We start from the raw sequence: 24,242 nt of genomic DNA, 5'->3' as shown, positions 1-24,242 counted from the left end.
AAAAAAATGGTTCTGAAGAACCTAGATAGGGGCAGGACAGGAATAAAGATGCAGATGTAGAGAATGGACTTGAGGACACAGGGAGGGGGAAGGGTAAGCTGGGACAAAGTGAGAGAGTGGCATGGACATATATACACTACCAAATGTAAAATAGATAGCTAGTGGGAAGCAGCCGCATAGCACAGGGAGATCAGCTCGGTGCTTTGTGACCACTTAGAGGGGTGGGATAGGGAGGATGGGAGGGAGATGCAAGAGGGAAGAGATATGGGGATATATGTATACATACAGCTGATTCACTTTGTTATACAGCAGAAACTAACACAACATTGTAAAGCAATTATACTCCAATAAAGATGTTAAGAAAAAAAAATTTACAGTGGAAAAACATGACAAACACTACCTTAACCAAATGATCACGGTTAACAACACCAAAGTTAATACCGTGTACTCCCAATATGATGAGGAAGTTATTTCACCTCTGCAGTATTCTTCCCCAAAACTCATAACCAGTCTAATCATGAGGGGAAAAAATCTGACAAACCCAAATTGAGTAACATTCTACAAAATCCTGACAGTATTCCTCAAAACTGTCAAAGACAAACTAAGACCCTATCACAGACCAGAGAAGACCAAAGATATGATGATATCTTTGCAATCATGGTATCAATGCAATGTGGTATCTTGGATTAGATAATAGAATAAAAAAATTTTTTTAAAAAAAGGATATTTGGGTAAAAACTGGTAAAATTGAAGTCTAGAGTTCAGTTAATAGTATCGACCAATTTCTGTTCTTAGTTTTAACAAATGTATCATGGTAATTTAAGATGTTACTATTAGGGGAAGCTGGGCAAGAGATATACAGAAACTCTGTATTACCTTTACAATTTTGCAGAAAATCTAAAATTATTCCAAAGTTAAAAGGTTATTAATAATAATAACAAACCAACACAAATAGCACAGAAACTGGGGGACAGCAGTAAACACATTGAGAGTAGAGACAAATATCAGCAGGCTCCTAACTAAACCCTGAGTGTCACCGGTTGTTTAAGAAAACAGGACATGGGAATTCCCTGTTGGCGCAGTGGTTAAGAATCCGCCTGCCAATACAGGGGACATGGGTTCGAGCTCTGGTCCGGGAAGATCCCATATGCCACGGAGCAACTAAGCCCGTGCACCACGACTACTGAGCTTGCACTCTAGAGCCCATGAGCCACAACTACTGAGCCCGCATGCCACAACTACTGAAGCCCGCATGCCAAGAGCCCGTGCTCCACCACAAGAGAAGCCGCCGCAATGAGAAGCCCGCACACCGCAACGAAGAGTAGCCCCCACTCGCCGCAACTAGAGAAAGCCCGTGCACAGCAATGAAGACCCAACGCAGCAAAAAATAAATTAATTAATTTAAAAATTTTTTAAAGAAATAAATTAAAGAAATATACTTGTAAAGTAAGCACACTACAAAATGTAATGAAATACATAATTTAAGGCTAACTTTGTCATCATATATTTGGCAAGTTGGTGTCAGACAAATACCATAATAACCTAGTCAGATTGGTGATTCAATCACTCATAAAGCATTTAGTGAGCTCCTGCTCTGTGCCAGACACTTCTCTCGGTGCTAGAAATACAAAGATGATAGTGGTGATGTCACCTTCCACTCTGAACAGTAAAAACAAAACTGATAATGGTGATGTCATCTTCTACTTTGAGCAACCCAGTTTTCTTCCTAAAGACTCAAAACAGTGTGGTAAAAATGAAGACACTTGGGTCCCACTTATCAGCAAATCTAATTCAAAAGGTTTATGATAGTCCCTCACCACGCTTTTGAGAAACAGAGGTGAGGGAGGAAGTTTATCAAAACCACTTATGACTTATAAATTACATCTCCCCATTTCCCTCGAGCCACTGTAATTAGTAGAAGGAGTATGTAATATGGCATAGGGTGTACTGGGCCGTGTGTGTGTGTGTGTGTGTGTGTGTGTGTGTGTGTGTGTGTTCGTGTAGAGAGACATTAAGATTGATAACCACTACAATAAAGAGTTCTTGGCGGGGGGCGGGGTGGGGGGATTGTTAATTATAATTGCCAAGGAAGAAGTAAGAATTTCTACAAACCAGAGGTTCTCAAAGTAACATGCAGATTCCTGGGATCCCCAAGACCCTTTCAGAAGGTCCATCAGGTCAAAACCATTTTCAAAATACTAAAAACATTATTTGCTTCTTTCACTGTATTGGCACTCATTGCATTTCACTCATTGGCATTTACTGATGGCTCAAAAGTAACGGTAGGTAAAAACGCTGGTATCTTAGCAGTACCAGCACACTATACTAGTAGTCATTACATTCTTTGCCACTGCACACTCACCACACTCTACTTAAAAAAGGAAAAAAAAACCCAGTTTCATTCAAGAATGTCTTTGATGTAGCTGTAGTTATAAATTTAACACATTTTATAAACTCTCAACCCTTGAGTACTCACTTTTTAATATTCTGTGTGTTGAAATGGAAAGTATAATGGTTGTCTCAGGCACTTACACGACTGCATTGCAAGCTGAACTAGCCACTTTTCTATAGAACATCATTTTTCTTGAAAGAATGACTGATAGACAAATGATGGTTACTTAATCTTGGGTATTTAGCAAATATTTCCTTGAAAGTCAACAGTGAGCCTAGGGACTTCCCTAGAGGTCCAGTGGTAAAGAATCCACCTTCCAATGCAGGGGATGCAGGTTCTATCCCTGGTCGGGGAACTAAGATCCCACATGCTGCAGGGCAACTAAGCCTGCGCGCCACAACTACTGAGGTCACATGCCACAAAACCACAGAGCCCAGGCACCCTGCAGCCCGCGCGCCACAACTAGAGAAGCCCACGCGCAGCAACAAAGAACCCGTGCAGCGCAACAAAAAGATCCCGCGTGCCTCAACGAAGATCTTGTGTGCTGCAAGTAAGACCCGATGCAGCCAAAAAGATAAAGAAAAAAAATAAATATTTTTTTAAAAAGAAAATCAACAGTGAGCCTATAACATCTAGGAAAACAACTGTCAATCTCTATTGCTAACTACAAAATTCAAGCTTTGAGAAAATTAGAATTTTGCAAACTCATTTCTACCAGTGCGGACTTAAAAGCTTCCTACGTCAAAAAGACTTTTCTGATGAGAGTGAAATTAACAAATGTGATTCTTTGACAATGAATAATGAAATGTGTACACATTCGGAAGATCTGCATAACCCGAGGAACAAATATTTTCCAGATGATTAATGCATGGGGTTAAGAAATCCTGCATGGATAAAAGAAACATTCAAAGTGGAGGACAGACCAACTGATCTTAATGAAAACTTCATTTCATTGCTATGATTTCAAATTCCACATTGCAATTAAATCTTTCCGAAACTGCCTTTAGGAGTACACCCTCTTGATTTCATTGATAGCTTCACAGGTATATTAAAAATGTGTAACTTACTGTATGTCAACTATATGTCAGTAAAAGTTTAAAAAGTAAGAAACTACCACTTGACTTTTCGTATGGCATCAAAGAAGAATATCCACAACTACCTGAAAGGTCTATTAAAATACTCTGCCCTTTTCTAATTACATATCTGTATGAGACCAGAATTTCCTCATATGCTTCAAGTAAAATAACATATCACAAGACAGTGAATACAGCTACAGATATGAGAATCCACCTGTTTTCTATTAAGCTAGACATTAAATATATTTGCAAAAATGTTAATAAATGCCAATCTCCTTACACCTGAAACTAGCACAACACTGTAAATCAGCTATAATTCAATTTTTAAAAAAAAGCTGGACTTCCCTGGCGGTCCAGTGGTTAAGACTCCACGCTTCCATTGCAGGCGGCACGGGTTCGATCCCTGGTCAGGGAATTAGGATCCTGCATGCCGCACAATGTGGCCTAAATAAATAAATAATTTTTGTAAAAGCTAATCTCTTATATATTCCCTGTTTTGGAAAATAAAGTTATTTTCATTAAAATTCTACTTATGGGGGGGAGGGATAAATTGGGAGATTGGTATTGACATATACACACTACTATATATAAAATAGATAACTAATAAGGACCTACTGTATAGCACAGGGAACTCTTCTCAATACTCTGTAATGACCTATCTGGGGAAAGAATCTAAAAAAAAGAGTTGATACATGTATATGTATAACTGATTCACTTTGCTGTACAGCAGAAACTAACACAACACTGTAAATCAACTATACGCCAATAAAAAAATTTTTTAAATGCTGCTTATGTTATTAATATGGAATGGGTTTATTACTGTTACTTTAAATGAATTAAAAGTAAATACTTCTAACGTTTCTCAGTTTTAGTTTCTAATTTGATAGGTATTAATAGACATAATCCACATAAACAAAAGTTCTTTGAGGTTATCAGTAATTTTGAAAAGTATAAAGGAATTCTGAGACTGAAAAGTTTGAAAACAACTGCTGGAGATCTGATGATACTTTATTTAGCTATTCACCTCTGGATAACCTTACTGAATGCATCATAACTATCTTCCTTTGAAGAACCAGAATAAACACTGAGAAAAAAAGGAGGTATCATAGATAGAATAATAACTCTCTGTTGTAATATGAAAAGATCTTCAACTGTTAAATTTGTTAAGTACAAAAAGGCAAAGGATAAGACAAAATATGAGATATTGGCATTTATTACACTTCAGCTTCCATTTGCTGAAAAGAGGGAGAAAATGATGACGTGTCCATACGTGCTTGTATATGCATAAAGAAACACCAGGCACTCAAGAAACCGATAAAGGCAAATACCTATAAGGGAAGGGGAATATGGAATACACAGAAGGGTACAGGAATGAGACTTCTCAATGAATATCTTTAATTTTTAAAACATACAAATGTATTCAAAATTTTTTAATTTATAATTTAATTTAAACAACATAATCCTAAACCAATATTATGCCATAATTCAAATGTATTTTCAATTTTTATGTTGCTCTGATCTCAGAAAAACAAAAAATTTTACTCTATTTTTCAGCTCCGAGGCAAAACAGTATCACTAGCAACTAAATACTCATGCCAGAAGAATAAGTATCTCATTTCTAAAACACAAGAGGGAAATGTTTTTTTAAACCTATAAATAAATCCATCATCTGAAAAAAATAGTAATGAATAAAGTAATTATAAAGAAAATATTAGGAGTTCCCTGGTGGTCTAGTGGTTAGGATTTGGAGCTTTCACTGCCGTGGTCTGGTTTCAATCCCTGGTCGGGGAACTGAGATCCCGCAAGCCACACAATGCGGCAAAAGAAAGAAAAGAAAAGATTCAGGTAAAACCATGAAATCAGCAGTTATTTTAATTCTTTTATACTTAAAAGATGTCATTGACAGAATTAAAAGCAAAATTAGATACTGCACAAGAAAAAAATCAGTGAACCTGAATATAAAGCAAAAGAAATTATCCAAAAGGAAGCAGAGAGGAAAAAAAGGAAAAGAATAATTCTCAGTGAACTGTGGGACAATATTAAGATATCTAACATACTTTTTTTTATTTGGAGTCTAGAAAACAAAGGAAGTGAAAAAGAAAAATATCTGAGATGATAATGATGACTGCTTTTCCAAATTTGCTGCAAACTACAACCCACACATCTGAGAAACTTGACAAATTCCAAACAGGATTAAATTCAAAGAAAATTATTCAAAGGCACATGATAATAGACTAGCAGGAAAATGTTAATAATTTTTTAAAATCTTAAAGCAACTAGAGGAAAAAAGATACCCTATATTCAGAGGAACAAATATTTAAAAATCACAGAATTCTCAGAATCTGTGCGAGCCAAAATACAACAGAACATTTATAAAATGCTAAAAGAAGTAATGTCAACATACCCACTGAATTCAATACCTACCAAACTACCTTTCAAAAATGGAGTAAAAAAGCTACAGAAATCAAAACAGTATGGTAGTGGGAATTCCCTGGTGGTCCAGTGGTTAGGAACCTGTGCTTTCAAAAATAGGCAAAGGACCTGAAAACACACTTCTCCAAAGATGATATACAAATGGCCAATAAACACATGAAAAGGTGTTCAACATAATTAGTCATTAGAGAAATACAAATCAAAACCATAACGATACAAATTCACACTCATTAGGAGGATCATCCAAAAAAAGGAAAATAACAAGTGTTGTCAAGGCTGCGAAAAAAATGGAACCCCCAAGCATTGGTGGTAGGAATGTAAAATGGTGCAACTACTGTGGCAATCGGTTTGGTGGTTTCTCAAAAAGTGAAACACAGAATTACTATATGACCCAGCAATTATACTCTTAGATAGATATCCAAAAGAACGGAAAGCAAGACTCAAGCGGATACTTGTACACCAACATTCATAGCACTATTATTCACAAAAGTCAAAAGGTAGAAACAACCCAAATGTCTATCAACAGATAAATGAATAAACAAACTATGGTATATCATACAATGGATATTATTCAGCTTTAAAAAGGAATTCTGATACATGCTACAACATAAATGAACTCTGAAAACATGCTAAGTGAAATAAGCCAGACATAAAAGGACAAATATTGTATGAATCCACCTAAATGAGGTACCTAAGATAGGCAAAATCATAAAGAAAGAAGAGTGGTTGCCAAAGCTGGAGGAAGGAGTCAGTGGGGAGTTAAGTGTTTAATGGATACAAAGTTTCAGTTGGAACAGATGAAAACATTCTAGAGATGGATGCTGGAGACGGTCATATTGGATTGGCCAAAAAGTTCATTCTGTAACATCTTACAGAAAAAACCCAAATGAACTTTTTGGCCACCCCAATAAATAATACAAATGTACTCATGCCAGAGAAGTGTACACTTAGAAATTGGTAAAACAGCAAATTTTGTTATATATATTCTACCACAATTTTTTTAAGTGTCTTTGTATAGCTGGGGCCTTGCCAGATAGTTTATGCTACAATGTGATTTATGGTGAACTCCTCTTTTTGTTCTCCTGCTACCCCGGGCCACACTGTATCAGTGTGACCTCTGCAGGAGAGAGGAGGGCTGGAGACTGAGTAGCTAAGGTCAGTCACAAGCTTGCTCCATGCCTACATGACCAGCCCCCAATAAAAACCCTGGATACCAAGGCCTAGCTGAGCTTCCCTGGTTGGCAATACTGCACACTTGTTGTCACGTGTCACTGAGAGGACAACTGGACTCTCACGCTTGGTCTCTCCTGCACTCCACTGTACTGTATGCACCTTTTCCTCATTTTAACCTGTATTCTTTCTCTGTAATAAACCCCGTCTGTAAGTATAACAGCTTTGATCCTTCTAACAAATCATCAAACCTGAAGGTGGTCTTGGTGACCCTGACACATATGGAAAAGAATATACCATATAAATATTAACCATGAGAAAGTTGGATTGGCTTCAATAATACAAAACAAGGAACACTTCAGAGCAAAAAAATATTACCAGATATAAAGAAGAACATACACTGTGATAGTCAATTCATCAACAAAATATAATCCCTAACAGGTATATCAAATAACAGAAATTCAAAAAACTTGAAACAACAAATCAACAAAACTGAAAGAAAAAATAGACAAATCCAGAATTACAGTTGGAAATTTCAACACTGCTCTCAGGAACTGACAGGAAAAAAAGGAAAATCAATAGGAATGTAGAGATTTAAATAACCCAATTTAACCTAATTAACATTTAGAGAGCAATCTACCCCACAACGACAGAAAACATACATTATTTTCAAACAGACACAGAACACTCACCAAGACAGACCATGTAATAAGCCATAATACAAGTCTCTTGTTAGTTGTCTGGGCCCAAGGGAGAAAAACAGATGCAACATTTCCTAAACTTATTTGACCATAAACCCTTTCTGCAAAGGCATCTCCAGGGACTACTGTTTCTCAGAACACTTTGGGAAAACCTATCCCATTCATTCTCAACATCTCTCCCTAATTCTCCTCCTGGTTGTGACTAAGGAAATAAGGGAGTCAATAAATATACCTTTTCCTTGACTACCAATCCAGGATTAATCAGTGTTATGAAGTGCACACCAAAGTCCTAAGGCAGGAATAAGCTTGACATATTTGGGGAACAGCAAGGGGGCCAGAATGGCTGGAACAACATAAGGTAAAGGACAAGTGGTAGAAAATGAAATCAGAAAGTTAAGCAGAGGTCAAAGCATATAAAACCTTCTAAGCCTTGGCAAGGATTTTTAAGTGTGATTTTAAGTATGATAGGATTTTGAGAAAAGAATATTATCTTATTTACATTTTTAAAAGAGCTCTCAGGCTGCTGTGTAAAGAACAGAATGGAAACTAGGCAACCAGTTAGGAAGCTCTGGCAGCAGCATAAGAGATGGCTAAGACCAGAGTGGCTTAGACCAGATTAAATGTGTTTGTCAAAGAAAAAAAGCCCTGAAAAATCTACATAAATTGTGTTGAGATGCCTTAAAGCATTTTCCCTACTTGGCTCCCAGGACATCTCATCCTCTTCCTCATGAGAAGCTTAATCTATCTTCCTCACATGATATCCCTCACCTCTTCAACCTCTTCAAGTTGGAAATGTTCCAAGGCTCACTCACAAACCTCTTTTCTCTGGCTACTCTGATTCCTATGGTGATTTCATCCAGACACTTGGCTTTAAATGTTATCTACATAATGATAATTCCCAATTTTAAAGCTCCACCCTAGGCCTCTCCCCTAAACTCCAGACTCATGTATCCACTTAACTATATAGTAAACATCTCAAACTTAACAAACCAAAATTGAGCTCCTAACCTTCCCCCTCCAAACCTGTTTCTCTTAAGTCTTCCCTTTCTCAGATAATAGCAACTTCATTATTGCAATCTCAGGGATAAACCTTAAGAAATATCCATGACTCCTCTCTTTCTCTCACACTCCACTCCAAGTATATCAGCAAATCCTTTCGACTCTACCTTCAAAATATACCCAGTAATGAACCACTTCTTACCCACTTCCACAGCTATTACTCAATCCAAGCCATCATCTGTAACTTGGATTGCTACTTTCCTCTTAACTGTTGGTTCAGCCCTTGCCACTGCCTTCACCACTCCCCAACTACTCTGAACATGGCAGTCAAGTGGTTCTAGTAAGTCTAAACTATAATAGATCATGTCACCAACCGCTCAAAACTTTCCAATAGCTATCTCACTCAAGTAAAGGTCCTTACAATGGTCTTCCAGACCTAATGTCATCTGACCACAACACCTTTGTGCCTCTGCTCCAGCTATTTATTTTCCTCTTAACCTCATGTCGAACTACTCTGCCCCATGTCACTTCATTCCAGTTGCAATAACCTTCTTGCATTCCTCAAATACTCCAGGCCTGCTCTAGCCACAGGACCTTTAAACTTGCTGTACCCTCGACCTAAAACTATCTAGCCCCTAACCCCTAAAATTATCTAGAATGCAAGGCTTGTTCTTTCACCTACTTCAAGTCTTCACTCAAATGTCAGTTCAGTGACGTCTACCCTGTCCTTGCCATTTAAAATTTCTCCCATTCTTGGGGACTTCCCTGGTGGTCCAGTGGCTAAGACTCCGCACTCCCAATGCTGGGGGCCCAGGTTCGATCCCTGGTCAGGGAACTAGATCCCACATGCCGCAACCAAGAGCTCGCATGCTGCAAATGAAGATCCCGTATGCTGCAACTGAAGATCCTGCATGCCGCAACGAAGGTCCCACATGCCGCAACGAAGGTCCCACATGCCACAACTAAGACCCGGCGCAGCCAAGTAAATAATTAAACAAATAAATAAATATTTTTTTAAATAAAAATAAATAAATTTCTCCCATTCTTTAACATTCCTTATGCACCAGCTCTGCTTTATTTGCTTTATAATTCTCCATAGCATTTTCCTCTAATATACTATGTGTTCTACTTACTTACCATATTTATAGTCTGTCTCCCCAACTAGAATATAAACTCTAGAGATTTTTGTCTGTTTTCATCTCCTGCTATGCACCTAGTCCCTAGAGCAGTTCTGAGTTTGTCCAATACTGAATGATTGAAAGTTAAATAAAGAACTGAGTTTGTCCAATACTGAATGATTGAAAGTTAAATAAAGCCTCTGCAGAAGTGTCAAGTTTTGTTAGGCCCAATTCAAATCCTAGGACTAGAGTAATTAAAATATACTAATTCCTTTGTCTATTTATACCATATGAATAATATTCAGTATTCTTAAGTGCTTTTAGTTATGCTTTTATTATTTTATAATATATTTAACCTGACAATTAAAGAGGTGCTTACTGATTCCAAATAGTTCAACTTCTTACTTACTCTGGCATCACTATAAATAGAAGGAACACTAGGCTTCAGCTACAAGTCCTAGGTTCAAATTCTAGCTCTACCATTTACTAGTAGTATGACTCAGACAATTTAGCCTCCTTCAAGTCTTAGTTTCTCATCAATAAAACAGCAAGGTGGGGATGGATTAAAGACCTGCCTGCCTTACCTATCCTGCACCTAATCATAAGATTATTGTGAAAGTCAAAAATGTATGAGAAAATGCTTTATAAACCATAAATGATACGTAAGTGTCAGTTAAATGTCTATATTGTAGTTTGGGAAAAACCTGAATGGAACAGAAAAGTTCAGTGTTTGGGGCAGCATATCTCATCATACCTCCCTGCCCCTAACATTTAACTCTAGTTTTGGAGTCAGACTGGCTCTTCCACTTACTTACTATACCTTAAGCAAGTTACTCAACCTCTCTGAGTCATTGTTTCCACATCCATAAATGGAGAAAATACCAACCTTGTAGCAGCCTTTTGAAGATTAGAGGTTATATAGACATATATGTAATGTAACTACAGAATACACTTAACAAATGACATTTTTATTTGTTGTCTTGACCTTCTTTAAAATGGACAAAAACCCAAAAGCAGATAATATAAACTACACTATGGAGGTAGGGAAGATGATTTTTGACTTGGAAATTGCATGTGAAAGGATAAGAAGGAAAGTGAGAAAGAGGTAATCAAGCAATAATCTCAACAGTTTACCTATTAAATTTGTTCTTTCCTTCTTGCCTTTCTCCAAGGTTAAATAATAGGATGAGACGCAAAGATCATCATACAGAAAACCATATTTAGTAACCTAAAAAAGTTCATTTCAAAACTAAATATTATATAGTATTTTCTCTTCAAAGGAGAATATTTTTATCAGTTTTTTAATTTCTCACACACCAAGATATACTTTGACACTCTAGAACTCAAGGTACATGCCAAAAAAAAAAAGTTGTGGTTTTCCAATTATAGAACCCTGATATAATTTTATTAAATATATTTAGAAATATGACAGAAAGAATTAAAACAACTTAAAAAATAAAACTGCTATTAAGATATATATCATAGGGCTTCCCTGGTGGCGCAGTGGTTGAGAATCTGCCTGCCAATGCAGGGGACACGGGTTCGAGCCCTGGTCTGGGAAGATCCCACATGCCGCGGAGCAACTAGGCCCGTGAGCCACAATTACTGAGCCTGCGCGTCTGGAGCCTGTGCTCCGCAACAAGAGAGGCCGCGATAGTGAGAGGCCCGCGTACCGCGATGAAGAGTGGCCCCCACTTGCCGCAACTAGAGAAAGCCCTCGCACAGAAACGGACACCCAACACAGCCATAAATAAAAAATAAATAAATAAAATAAAATAAATTAATTAAAAAAAATAAAAATAAAAAAATAAATCTTTAAAAAAATATATATATATATCATATAAACAGTTCAAGAATGCTTTATGAAATCATTAGATTTTGATATATTTCCTCACTTCTATGACACTAGTAATTATAAGGTGTAACAACCACTTTCCAGGGGGGGGAACCTCCCACATTAAATGTACACTTAAGATATAAAACATACCAATTTCAGAAAACATTAAAATGTGATATATCCCTCTGAGACGGTGAAAACATTCTATTTCTTGAGCTAGGGGATAATTACACAGAGTATATTTGTGGATATTCATCAAAGTGTACACCCATTTTGTACACCCATTTATACTTTTTCTATATGTACATTTATTTCAAAATAAATTTATGTAATGTACCACAACCACACAGATACAGCTATCAACCAGATGAATTATTGATCTTAGTATGAAAGGTGAAAAAATAAAGCTTTTAAAAGAAAACATAGGAAAGTTAACTTCATGACACTGAGGTAGATAGAGATTTCATAAATGGAAACAGAAGAACACTAACCAGCTGATAAACTGGACTTCTTTAAAATTAAGAACTTTGACTCACCAAGATACCAAGATCCTGAAAAAGCTACAGAGTAGACGATATCTGCAATACATATACCTAAAAAGACTATATCCAGAATATACAAAGAACCACAAATCAATATGAAAAAAGTAAATACTCTAGTATAAAAAGGGCTAAAGACTTAACAGACACTTCACAAAAGCAGAAGTCCAAATGACTAATAAACATGGGGCCCCTAATATGAAAAGGTGCTCAACTTCATTAGTCATCGGAAAATAAAATCAAAACTACAATGCAATACCACTACACACCCTTCAAGAAAAACTAAAAATAAAAAGACTGACAATACCAAGTGTTGGCAAACATGTGGAACAACTGGAATTCTCTCATATACTTCTGGTGGGAGTATAAGTTTGTAAAACCACTTGGCAAAACTTCAGCAAAATCTACTAAAAATGAACACACCATAGCCATAACCATGACCTAATAATTCCACTTAAGGTACATACCCAACAAAAATGCATGTATACATTCATCAGGAAAAAGAATACAAAAATGTTCAAAGCAGCAAAACTGTAAATAACAAAAATGTCCATCAACAGTAGAATGGATAAACTGTGGTTTATTCACAGAATAGAACACAACAACAAGAATAAACAAACCACAGTATAACATGGATTAATCTCATAAATGTAATGTTGAGCAAAAGAAGCTCAAACAAGTTATACTATATGATTTCACTTATACAGAGTTCAAAAACAGACAAAACTTTTCTATGGTGTTAGAATACAAGGAATACAGTGTGAGCTGGGAATTCCACTACTGATGTTTATTGAGCTGGGTGCTAATTACAATGACATGCCTATTTTGTGAAACTTCCTCTAGCTGTACACTTTTCTATATGTATGTCGTACTTCTTTAAAAATCTTACATTAAATAAGGTCCCCAACTAGTGAATCATGATTTCTAATCTTTTCCTACCACCAAGATTCTTCACCTATACTATGCTCAGAGACTTAACTAGCAATGGTCCTATATCACCAGCAATGTTCTTAGGGATGTAAATGTCAATATCTCTGTCCATATCTACTATATGCTAAGCCCTTTAATGTTCACTTGTTCAGATACTTATTAAATATCTATTATGTACAAAACCTGTGCTTGCTGAGAACTTGGGGTACAAAAAAATTATTTAAGACATAGTCCCTGTCTTCTAGGAGCTCATACTCTTATAGAAGACCACATACACAGATAACAAGGTAAATATATAGAGATACACACAGGATATTATGGGAACACAAAGGAACATCAGAAACAGCCAGGGGGAGTTAAGGCATCAGGGTAGGCTTCTAGGAGGTGTTAACACCTGAGTCCTTAAAAGATGAGGAGTTATCCTGGCAAAGTGCATTCCAACACAGGAAACAGCTTGAATAAAAACACAGTGATAAAAAACAGCATAGTGTATTTAAAGAAACAATGAACAGCTGCTAGACGGTTGCTGAAGCGTAGTAAAAGGGAGAACTGGGATGGGGTTGGGGGAAGTGGCCAAAGAGATAGGAAGATGCCAAGTCATGAAGAGACTTAGACCTTATCCAACAGGAAAGATGGGTCAGTGAGATTTATGCAAAGAAATTATGTGGTCAGATAGATTATTCAGGGAGCAATGCAGAGGATGGACTTAAAGGGAATAAAGTTGGCAGAAAGAAGGACGGTTAGGAGGCAGTTATAACTGTCCAGACAGAAGATGATAAGGGCTGAAATAATGAAATGAAAGATATAGCAAATCCGGAAAAAATACAGAGGACAGACACATTATGCTGCTGATCTAGAGACCACATTTTGAGAACCACAAATATACACTATGGGTTGACAATTTTTTTCTGTAAAGGCCCAAATAAATAGTAAATATTTTAGGCTTTACAGGCCACATACAGACTCTATTTCACTTCTTGGTTCTTGTTTGTTTTTTAAACCCTTTAAAAATCAAAAACCGGGCTTCCCTGGTGGCGCGGTGTTTAAGAATCCGCCTGCCAATGCAGGGGACACGGGTTCGAGCCCTGGTCTGGGAAGATCTCACGTGCCATGGAGCAACTAAGTCCGTGTGCCACAACTACTGAAGCCTGTGCGCCTGGAGCCCATGCTCCGCAACAAGAGAAGCCACCGCAATGAGAGGCCCGCTCGCCGCAACTAGGGAAAGCCCACTCGCAGCAGCGAAGACCCAACACAGCCAAAAATAAAATAAATAAAATAAATAAATTTTTTTAAAAAATTAAAAACCATTCTTTGTTAGTGGACTTTACCACAAAAAAAAAAAAAAAAAAAAAAAGGTCACAGGCTGGATTTGGACTGCAGACGTAGTGAGTTTGCTGATCCCTGCTGTATACCCATAAAGAAGCAAGGATTAACCTTCCTATGAGATTAATTTTCCTAAAATGCTACTTGCATATCAGTCCCCTACTCAGAAACTTCTGCACTGGTCCTGATTACCTACTGCATAAGTTAAATCCCTATGATGCATAGAATTCACAGGCATCTACACTCTAGCTCCAACCAGGCTCGTGAACTACACCCCGTGAGAACCTTCCATTCTTATTAAATTGGCCTACTTACATTTACCTGCCTCTGTATCTTTGTGGTGTTCCCCAATGTACTTTCTCCCTTTTCAAATCTGCTCAAATACCCTTCCTTCAAAGCATAATTCAAATCCTTTGAAGTGATTCCACCCTCGTCCAAACTCCTAAAAGCACTACCTCAATTTATCTGATATTTATTTTCTGTCTTGAGTTACTACACTTCAGATTACCTTCTTGGAGGGCAGGGAATACTTGATACTTTTATCAATGGATCTAGCATATAACAAGGGGTAAATAAAAATGAAGGTGTGTATGTAGATATATAACACATATATGTATACACACACTTTTTTTTTTTTCTGAACTAGCTATATAACTGAAGTAAATGTTATTTCACCATTTTATCAGTAATTGAGCACTTTAATTCTATGGACACAATCTGAATGCTGTAGAATTACAGAATGACAATCCAAAAGCACATCTGTCTCTCTCCTACTACATGTTTTTAGGCCTAGTTTAAGGGAAGAATAATAATACAAGTAAAATTTTTCCAATGGTCAAAGTTATCAATCTAGATACAGTGGGGTCTAGAAGTCACTAGATCAAGTCAAAATTTACTTACGTATATTTTTATTCATTTTTAAAATATGAAATCAGCTTTTATAACTAAATTGCCTTTTTTTTCTTTTAAATTTGGCAGCGATGCATGGCTTGCGGGATCTCATTTCCCTGACCAGGGATTTGAACCCGCGCCCTCAGCAGTGAAAGCACAGAGCCCTAACCATTGGACCGCCAGAGAATTCCCCTAAATTGCTTTAAATTCACCCTAATTATTATTCAAGTTTAAAAGTCTCTCTCTCTCTCTCTCTCTCTCTCACACACACACACACACACACACACACACACACACGCCACACATGGTCTGAATTTTTTTTTTTAACAATAAGGTTCTCCATGACAATTCACATTACCAAAATTGCATTACTGATTTCATTCAGAATTTAGGGAAATAAGAATACATTTTAAAATTTTAAGAAAGTTGTCCATTTTAGTTCACTACTGATAAATAGTTTTAATCACAGAATGTTTTCAGCTGGATTAAAGAATTCTTATATTTGAGATTACTGGAAAAGTCTTTTCAAGTCTGAAGTGTGAACTATGCCTAATTCTACTATGCAAAGAATGTTCAAGAATCTATAAAAATTCCTACAGAATCATCTGGCCATATTTTCAGTGCAAAAGTTTAAAACATTTTTGAAAGGTATAGAAAACAAAATAAATTAACCAAAAAATGGCCATGAAAATGAAAACTGTGACTTTTTAACTCTTCAAAACACATTGAAGAAAAAGTTTAGTGACTCACAACCCTGAAAAGATTATTCACTGATAAATTTAAAAGTAATAATGCATCGATTAGAGGACAAAACCAGGAGCCAGAGACTCCCATTCCTGTTCTGCCACTGGTTTCTACAGAATCTTGGGCATATCCCCATAAGCCGAACAAGAAAGGCTTAACTGACATGCTAAGGTTGTGAGAACTGATGAAATGTTTATGAAGCACTTTGGAACCATGAGGGAAGCCACTATAACCATTAAAAGTCATCTGCTTAATGCAAAACTATAGCTACCTGTTAGGCTTGCAAATCCTTTGTGTCTTCTTAACACAGCAAATCTTCAGTGAGTCAGTAAAGTGCATGTATTTAATGAGCGAGCTTAGCAACCTCAGAGAAATGAATTTTCTTCCAAATCTTTGTTTTCTCACAAACCATGTCTCTATCCAACCCAACTATTTGCAAAGGGAAACATGATCCGACCCACACTAAAGATTTGGGTCTAGGTATTGATAAGCCAATACCAAATGACTGAAAATTCAGGAATCACAGTGGAATTTTGTCAACTTACCAGAAATGTGACTCCCGAAAATAATCCCATAAAACAATCGTTCTAACAAGAGCTTTATTAAAGGGAAAGTCCCTACACTCTCTGACCTAAAGAGCTCTAAAGTATTTTTGGACAGTGTCGATAGAAGACTAAACTCGCTCAAAACCTGACCCAACGCGTTAGGTAGTTCCAGCACCTGCTTGGTGTTAAGCGACTGGAGACTGGGGAGGCTGCTCAGGAAAAAGTGCTGATGCCATCTCCAGCTGCCCCTTTCGTGAATGACAGTAACAATGAAAACACTAACAAAAGAGCTAGGAGGCCACCCCAAGCCTCTGCTTAGCAATACTTCTACCCTACCCCCAACAGACAGAGCAGGAAACCCCAGAAAGGGGCCTCCTCTCACAGACCTAACATGCCCAGACCCTGCCTCTGGTCTGGCAATGTCAAAAAGTACTACCCTTCACTCCTCTCAAGACGGCTGAGCACCTGAAAGGTGAGGGGGAAATGCGGCCTCTCGTTCTGAACTGCCAAGGGGAGCGGGAGAAGACTGCCTGGCAGGAGGCGGGCGAGCAGAGCCCGTGTGCACCCCGGGAGACTAAGAACTCCCCGGGTCGCGGGCGCCGCTCGGAGCGTCGTGGGGAGGAGAGGCGAAGAGAGGAGACGGGAGGGGAGGGGACGGGAGGGGAGGGGAAAGGAGGAAGGCGCGTCCCTCCCGCGGCGGGAGGGCGGAGGGTCGCTCGGCTCCGCACGGAGGAAGCAGGGCTCGGGCGCAGGGCGAACCGTCCCCGCGGGGGGTGGCTGCGGCCGACCGCCCGCTTCCCGGGAGCCGGAGGAGGCGACAAGTAGGCTCGGTCGGGGAGCGCATTCTTTCCTCGAGCCTGGTCCTGAGGGAGGGCGCAGGCTGCCGAGGCGGCAACTCTCCCTCTCGCCCAACTCCCGGCAGAGCGTGAGGGCGGCCGACCCCGGGCTGACCGGCGGGATGCCGCGCGGGTGGGAAGGCGGCGAGGCCAGCCTCCGGCCCGCTCCCTCCCCACGCGGTCCGCGGCCGGCGGCCGTCAGCGACCTCGTCCCTCCCGCCGCCGCGCGGGGCCGGGCCGCCGACCTCGGCCGGCCGGGCGCGGGGCCAGGTAGCGGCGGCGGAAGGGCCGGCCGGCCGGCCTGGGGCCCTACCTGAGGCTGTGTACCAGCTCCCGGCGTGACTGGCTTCCCGGCAGACCACTCGGTTGGACATCTTGGTGCCTGTGCCGCCTATGGTGCACGAGGATGAATGAGGAGGCGGCGGCGGCGGCGGCAGGAGCGGCTCCGCGAGGGGACGAGACACCGCGGGCCCAGCCCAGGAGGAGGCGGCAGCGGGGAGGGGATCAGCCCGGCCCAGGAGGAGGAGGAAGAGGAGGAGGCGGCGGCCCGGGAGGAGGAGGAGATGGCAGCCGGGGCGGTGGCGGCGGCGGCGGCGGCAACAATCACCACAAACTCGGGCGGCCGCCGGAAGACGGGGCCCGCGGCGGCCTCACCGAAGCCCGGAAAGCCCTGGCCCCGGCCCTCGGAGTCGCCGCTGCTCCCCAGCCGGGGCTGGTTCCGCCAAGCCACCCCCACGGCCCCCTCCCCTCCCGGTCGGCCTCCCGGAGCCACCGCCGGTGACCCCACCCCCGTGACTCCGCGCCCGCCCCCTCCCCCCACCCCCCGCGGGACTCCCCGCACCCACCCCCACCCCCGGCGGGGCCCTCCTGCCCGCCCGGCTGCCGGCCCGCCGGCCCCGCCCCGCCCCGCTCCTCCTCCGGCCGCGCGGCGAGGTTAACGGCGGACACCGGACAGGCCACACGGCATCTGGGGTCGAGCGGCCCCGCGGGGAGGCAGCGACGGCTGCAGCTCCGCGCACACAAAAGCCCAGGGCCGGGGCCTGAACCGGGGAAGGCAGACCCGGAGAAGAGCCAACGCTTCCTTACTCGCCACTCTAACGGGTCCTGCCCACTGAGCATGCCCAGCAGCCTCTGCCAGGCCCGGCGAGGAATCTCGACGTGCGCGGTCCGCTCTCCGGGGTTTAGCGGCAGCAGAGGCTGGGAGGGGGAGGGCGCGGGGAGTAGGACGCAGCCGCAGGGCAAGCCCCCTCCCCCAACCAACTTCCTTAAACGCAGAGCACCCAGGGCAAGACGGTGCGGCTTTCCACGTGGAAAGTTCCCTGTCTTCCCCGCCACACACAGGACTCCTTAGTGGATGCTCACCCCCAAGGTTTCACTACTAGGCACGCAAGTCTGTGGCCACGATGGGAAGTTCATTTGTAGAAGCAGGCATGTGGTAGTGTGCCTGTGGTCCTGCAAATGCTACTTTTTGCTTCACCGGGCCACTCTTACCGTCTAATGTGGCTCTGACACTGTAAACAGTTATCTTGTTTCAAGTTATATTTATGTAATTGCATGTCTTAACTCCGTTACTAGACTACAGTGTGATATAGCTAGCCTCAGTTATTCTCATCTATAAAATGGGTATAACAATACTCAAGGTGTGTCCCTAGGATTATGAGTTAATAAATGTAAAGAGCCTGATAGAGTAGTCATACAACAAACATTATTTCCAACCCTCCATTATCTTTTAAATCCCACGTGTCAGGAACAAACAATTACGTTAAAATTATACAAGAATCACAGCAAAGTAAAGTATCTTGGACCTCCAAGGAAATGTTATGGAGTAGACCATTCCAAAACTGGGAAGAGAGTAAGAGAAAGTTGCATAACTTCAATGAAAGACTTGGAGTTAAAATAATAAAAATTGTTATATCTGAATTTCACACTAAACAGATCCCTGGTAGAGTCCAAAACAAACGACTGACTGCTTAATTTTCAAGTTTTCCTAGTGTCATATAATAGATTTTTTTTTCAGGTACTACATAGTTTCTACCCCTCCTCTCACCTTTTCAATTTTAAGGCTCAAGGATCTTGCATGAGATCCCAGTCCTGGTCAATTACTGGAACACTTCTGACTTTCACACCTTTTTATACACTGTTTTTAAGCTGGAAAAAAAAAAAAAATCTCCACTCTGTATAGTTCTTTACTCAATTTTTAACCCTCTCACTTCACCACTAACCTGCCCAAATATTAAGGTATTACACAGAAAAAAAAAAAAAAAGGACATGCCAAGTAGTCTATTTAGGGATAACAGAAAAAGGAGGGTTGGAGCTGATTCCCTGGTACTCTTCCTGAGGTAGCAAAACTCAGTGATACCTGATGAAATGGTAAACTTTTCATTGTAAATTTCAAGAAAAGGAAGTAGTTGATATGGTTGATACGGTGTAAGAATGTTGATTGCTCTGTCATCAGCTGTGTGATTATGGATATCTAGTAATTTAACCTTTTCAACGCTCAGTTTTCTCATCTGTCAAATGCAAACAGCAGTCATATGTAACTCACAGGCTTGCTGTGAGAATCATTAAGTATCATGAAAACAACTTATAAGCTGTTCTTTATAAATGTTTTATCATTATCCTCTGCTCCTAGCAACAATCCTAGGTCTCATTCCAAACTAGTAATGTAACCTAAAATTAAGCTTCCTCCCTACTAAAATGCTCAGTTGGAGGCTTCTTTCCCCAAAGGATTTTTCTTACTGATCAAACTCCGCAAAACCACAATGCCAAGCAAAGTGAAAGGTTAGAGGATCTTCTATTATTTCTAGAATGCTCTTAACATATCCCATCATTACTCCTCCTGTCCATTTTATTCTGGCTACCTTATTCAAGGATGTACTCTTGAAAGAAATGTTGAAACTACTCACTTACCCACATCCCCTAAATTAAGGAAGATCCATATAATGCAAAATACTTCATATCCTAGAAGAAGCCTGTTTGGCAATACTATACAATTCCCGTCTTATTATTAACAATTTCCAGGGACTTCGCCGGTGGTCCAATGGTTAAGACTCCGTGCTTCCACTGAAGGGGGCGTGGGTTCAATCCCTCGTGAGGGAACTAAGATCCCACATGCCACGTGGCATGGCCAAAAAGAAAAAAAAAAAAAAAATTCCATTATATCCACCAGGGATTTGGGTTTGACGCTCCATAAACATCATCCAAAGTTAAGGGCAAGGAGGAAATCTTCGTTAACAGAGAGTCCTTATGAAGCACAGACTTCAACAAATAAGGCACCCAGAGCCCAACATTAATAACACATCTTCTGAAATAGCATGTTGGATAGTCACTGCATCAGTCTGTACTAGCAAACGACTAGAAACAACCACAGTGTCTGTCAATGAGACTTGTTAAATTAGGGTATACCCATACATATGCACCCATTAAAAAGAATAAGGTGGTGCTATATACTGGTATGGAAAGAGCTCCCCCCCCCAAAAAAATGCAAAAGGCAAATTGCAGAACAATGTGTAAAGTATGCTACCATTTGTGTAAAAGCAAGTACTTATATTCTCACACACTTGCATATACATGGCATACTTCTAGAAGGAAACAAACTGGTAACGGTCAATGTACATCTTTGTATATCTTTTTGAATTTTGTGCCATATACATATACTACCTATACCCAAAAATAATTATTTATTAAATAATTTATTAGGCTTGATTTTGGGAGCCTATATGGCAATATTAAATTGCCCATTTTTAGATTTTACTTATACAAAACTGACACCTCGAGGAGCCCGCTAATTACTAAAAGCCCTTTGTCAGAAAAATATTCTAGAATGATACCACAAGGTTTTGAAAAAATCAAGGTTGAGAGAAGGGAGTTTAGCATAAGGATGCTCTTTTAATTTCAATTAACACTGGTACTCTAACCTAGTATCAGTTGACTTTGCTCTTTTCTTCTTTAGAAACCAAACTTAATAATAAGTAACATTTATTAAACACTTACTATGCACCTGACACTAGGCTAAGTACTTTACATAGTTAATGATTCTTACAAGATGAAAACTTGTTCATTTCCAATTTTTTGGAGTAAATTTTGTACATAGAGCTTTTTCCAAATTTATTGTTAATATTACTTAGGATTCCCAGAAATTAAACAACTGAGTCAAAAGATTTGAAGTTTTTTTAAAGGCTGACAAGAGTTTTCTTAAAAAGAAAATTCTTATTCATTACTGATTGCCCCCTTTAGCTCTGGTGACCTATTTTCCTCTATTATATTACTTTCCTTCTTTAAATCCAGAGATTTTAAACAAGTGGATTCTCAGTGATAGCCATTTACACCTTCCATCTTTTGTCCCTTGTTGCTACAGTTAGACAATATGTATCAGGCCTCCAATTTGTTACTGCCTTTTTGGAATCCAGTCCAGGAAAATACCTGGCTACAATATTTTATGCTGTCCCTACAGCCATTCTATCATGTTGCTAATGGGAAGTTATCAATCTTAAAATACCTTCTCCTAAACAAAGAGATTTAAACAAAGGTTCAATATTCTCCCCATAGCTTCATCAGAATTAGGTAAACAGTTTCCTTCTATCCAAACTATTTTTCTCTTCTTTCTTTTCCTTTTTTTTTTTTTTTTTTTTTTTGGCCACGGCTTGTGGGATCTTAGGTCCCTGACCAGGGATTGAACCCGTGCCCTCGGAAGTGAAAGCGTGAAGTCCTAACCACTTGGACCTCCAGGGAATTCCCTATTTTTCTGTTTTTTCAATTCAAGGTCTCTATATCCTCTAGGAATCTATTCCTGATTTACTCTATTGGTCCTCCCATTTATCCACATTTTTCAAGAATTCACTCTACAGGATACAGTACCTTTTACTCTATTACTGTATATGTTTATTAAACATTATCTTCCTAAGCAGTCAAAGGGTAGGAATTGCTTCTATAGTATAATTGTCAGCTACACATGAAATACCTCATCAAAGTATAGTAGAAGCTTTCTTAACTGATTTCTATTTAACCAACTTACTGGACTAAGTGATGCTGTCCATCCCCATAGTAAAATACACTGAACCATGCCCACCACAAGCTGCATTCTTGAAGATGGTAGACTACACTTTTTAGGAAACTCACACTGTTGCACTCTTCTCCCAGGTTTGTGTGCATAACTAACAAGGGTCAATCATGTTCTCCAACCTATTTATACGAGATGTACAAAGTACTGCCATTACATAATTTAATAAAATATTACGTAAACCAACGAAACACAAACACATAATGCAAAAGGTGTTAGTACAAAAATTAGGTGGAATGCTTTGGACTCAATAAAAACAACTGTCAAATTAGAGGCAGATAAGATGACTGAAGGCTGGAGAAAAAAAATCATGAAAAAGTGTATCATTATACACTTAATGCCTTAAGAATTAAGATCTTAAATGTCTAAGATCTTACTCTACTTTCAAAAAATCTGAAACTGAAATTTGTAAACCATACATTATAGAAGTGGTTTGTGGAAGGAAGATACAGAATTCCAATCAAAGAACCCATACTCAGAGCAAAGGCTGACATCAAAATATTACCAAGTTAATATAGATTAATATTTTCTAAGTTTTTAAAAAAACTGTTCATAGTGTCATTTATGTTTCCTTACTATGACTCCTATTTTTCATCTACCAGCTAGATAAGAGGGCTTCTACTGTATATACATAAGGGCAGACTGATTTTTCCCCCCAAAGAAAATTTTTAAGCACATCTGAAAGCATTAGAGCAGAGATTACTATAGCATTAAGGGCAGGGAGGTAATATAGCATTAAGCTGGGTATGAATCCCTGCCCCAAACTTACTTCCCCTGTAACCTTAAGCAAGTTAACTGAATCTCACTTTCCTCCTCTAACTACAAGTGAGGTATTAAATTAAACCTACCTCACAGGGTTTTGAGGTTAAATGACAATTCATGTAAAGTATTTAGCATGGTGCCTGGCATATGGTAAGTGCTAAGTAGGATGTGCACTGCCAGCAAAAGACATGCCTATTCTCAGCCCTTACAGAGAAAAAGTATTGATTTTAAGATTAATTTAAGCCCTATCTTGAAGATAATTCATTAGAACACTGGAAGCCATGCAGCATTAGGCAGAGTACTGAATTACTTCTAAGTGGTCATTAACCAAAGGTGGTATCAGAATGCCTTAGAATTTTTGTCAAATTCAGAAGTCCAGGCTCTATCCCAGTTGAATCAGTCTCTCCAGGGTCCAGGTATGCATCAATATATAGATGTATAATAGAGATATATAACACAGAGAGATATAATTTATATTTATATTTTTAATATATTTTTATATGAAAAGTTCCACAAGTGGCTCTGATGTGAATCGCTAATGAAGAACTGTTAAGAAGATAAAATTATTGATGCTTTAATAAAAGACTACCCAGTTAGTACTTACTCGAATATTAAAATATCATTAAAAGACATAGACAGATTAACTTATGAGTTAGTCAAATCACCAAAATAAATTTAATGAAATTAATAGTTGCAAAAACTACTACATAAGCATAAATATTGACAGCTCAATATTTCCAGGTTTTTCCTATTCAAACCTATAGATCTGCAGATGTATATCAAAACCATCATATCACCTCCCCAGAAGTGTCACTCCTACTGAAATGTTTTTCCTATATTAAAGAGAACTATAAGACACACCTCGTCAGCATTAAATTTCTAACTTT

At 39.4% G+C, this 24,242-nt stretch overlaps 1 protein-coding gene across 2 annotated transcripts in view; it reads right to left on the bottom strand.

Moving 5' to 3' along the window:
- Positions 1 to 18,184, bottom strand: part of MEMO1 (mediator of cell motility 1) — a 134,917-nt gene extending 116,733 nt beyond the window's left edge. Inside the window, exon 1 of one of the 2 annotated variants that reach the window (XM_082427006.1) lies at positions 17,848 to 18,184. In XM_082427006.1, the coding sequence (XP_082283132.1) occupies positions 17,848 to 17,908 (61 nt within the window). In that variant the 5' untranslated portion in view covers positions 17,909 to 18,184. The remainder of the gene's footprint in view (positions 1 to 17,847) is intronic. The other variant, XM_082427005.1, reaches the window with a different exon arrangement.
- Positions 18,185 to 24,242: the final 6,058 nt, after the last annotated feature.

This window comes from Balaenoptera physalus, assembly GCF_965194825.1.
Source record: "Balaenoptera physalus genome assembly, chromosome: 15".
NCBI classification, from domain to species: Eukaryota; Metazoa; Chordata; class Mammalia; order Artiodactyla; family Balaenopteridae; genus Balaenoptera; species Balaenoptera physalus.
Note: the sequence above shows the minus strand (reverse complement) of the source record. Positions and strands in the feature narration are given on the sequence as shown.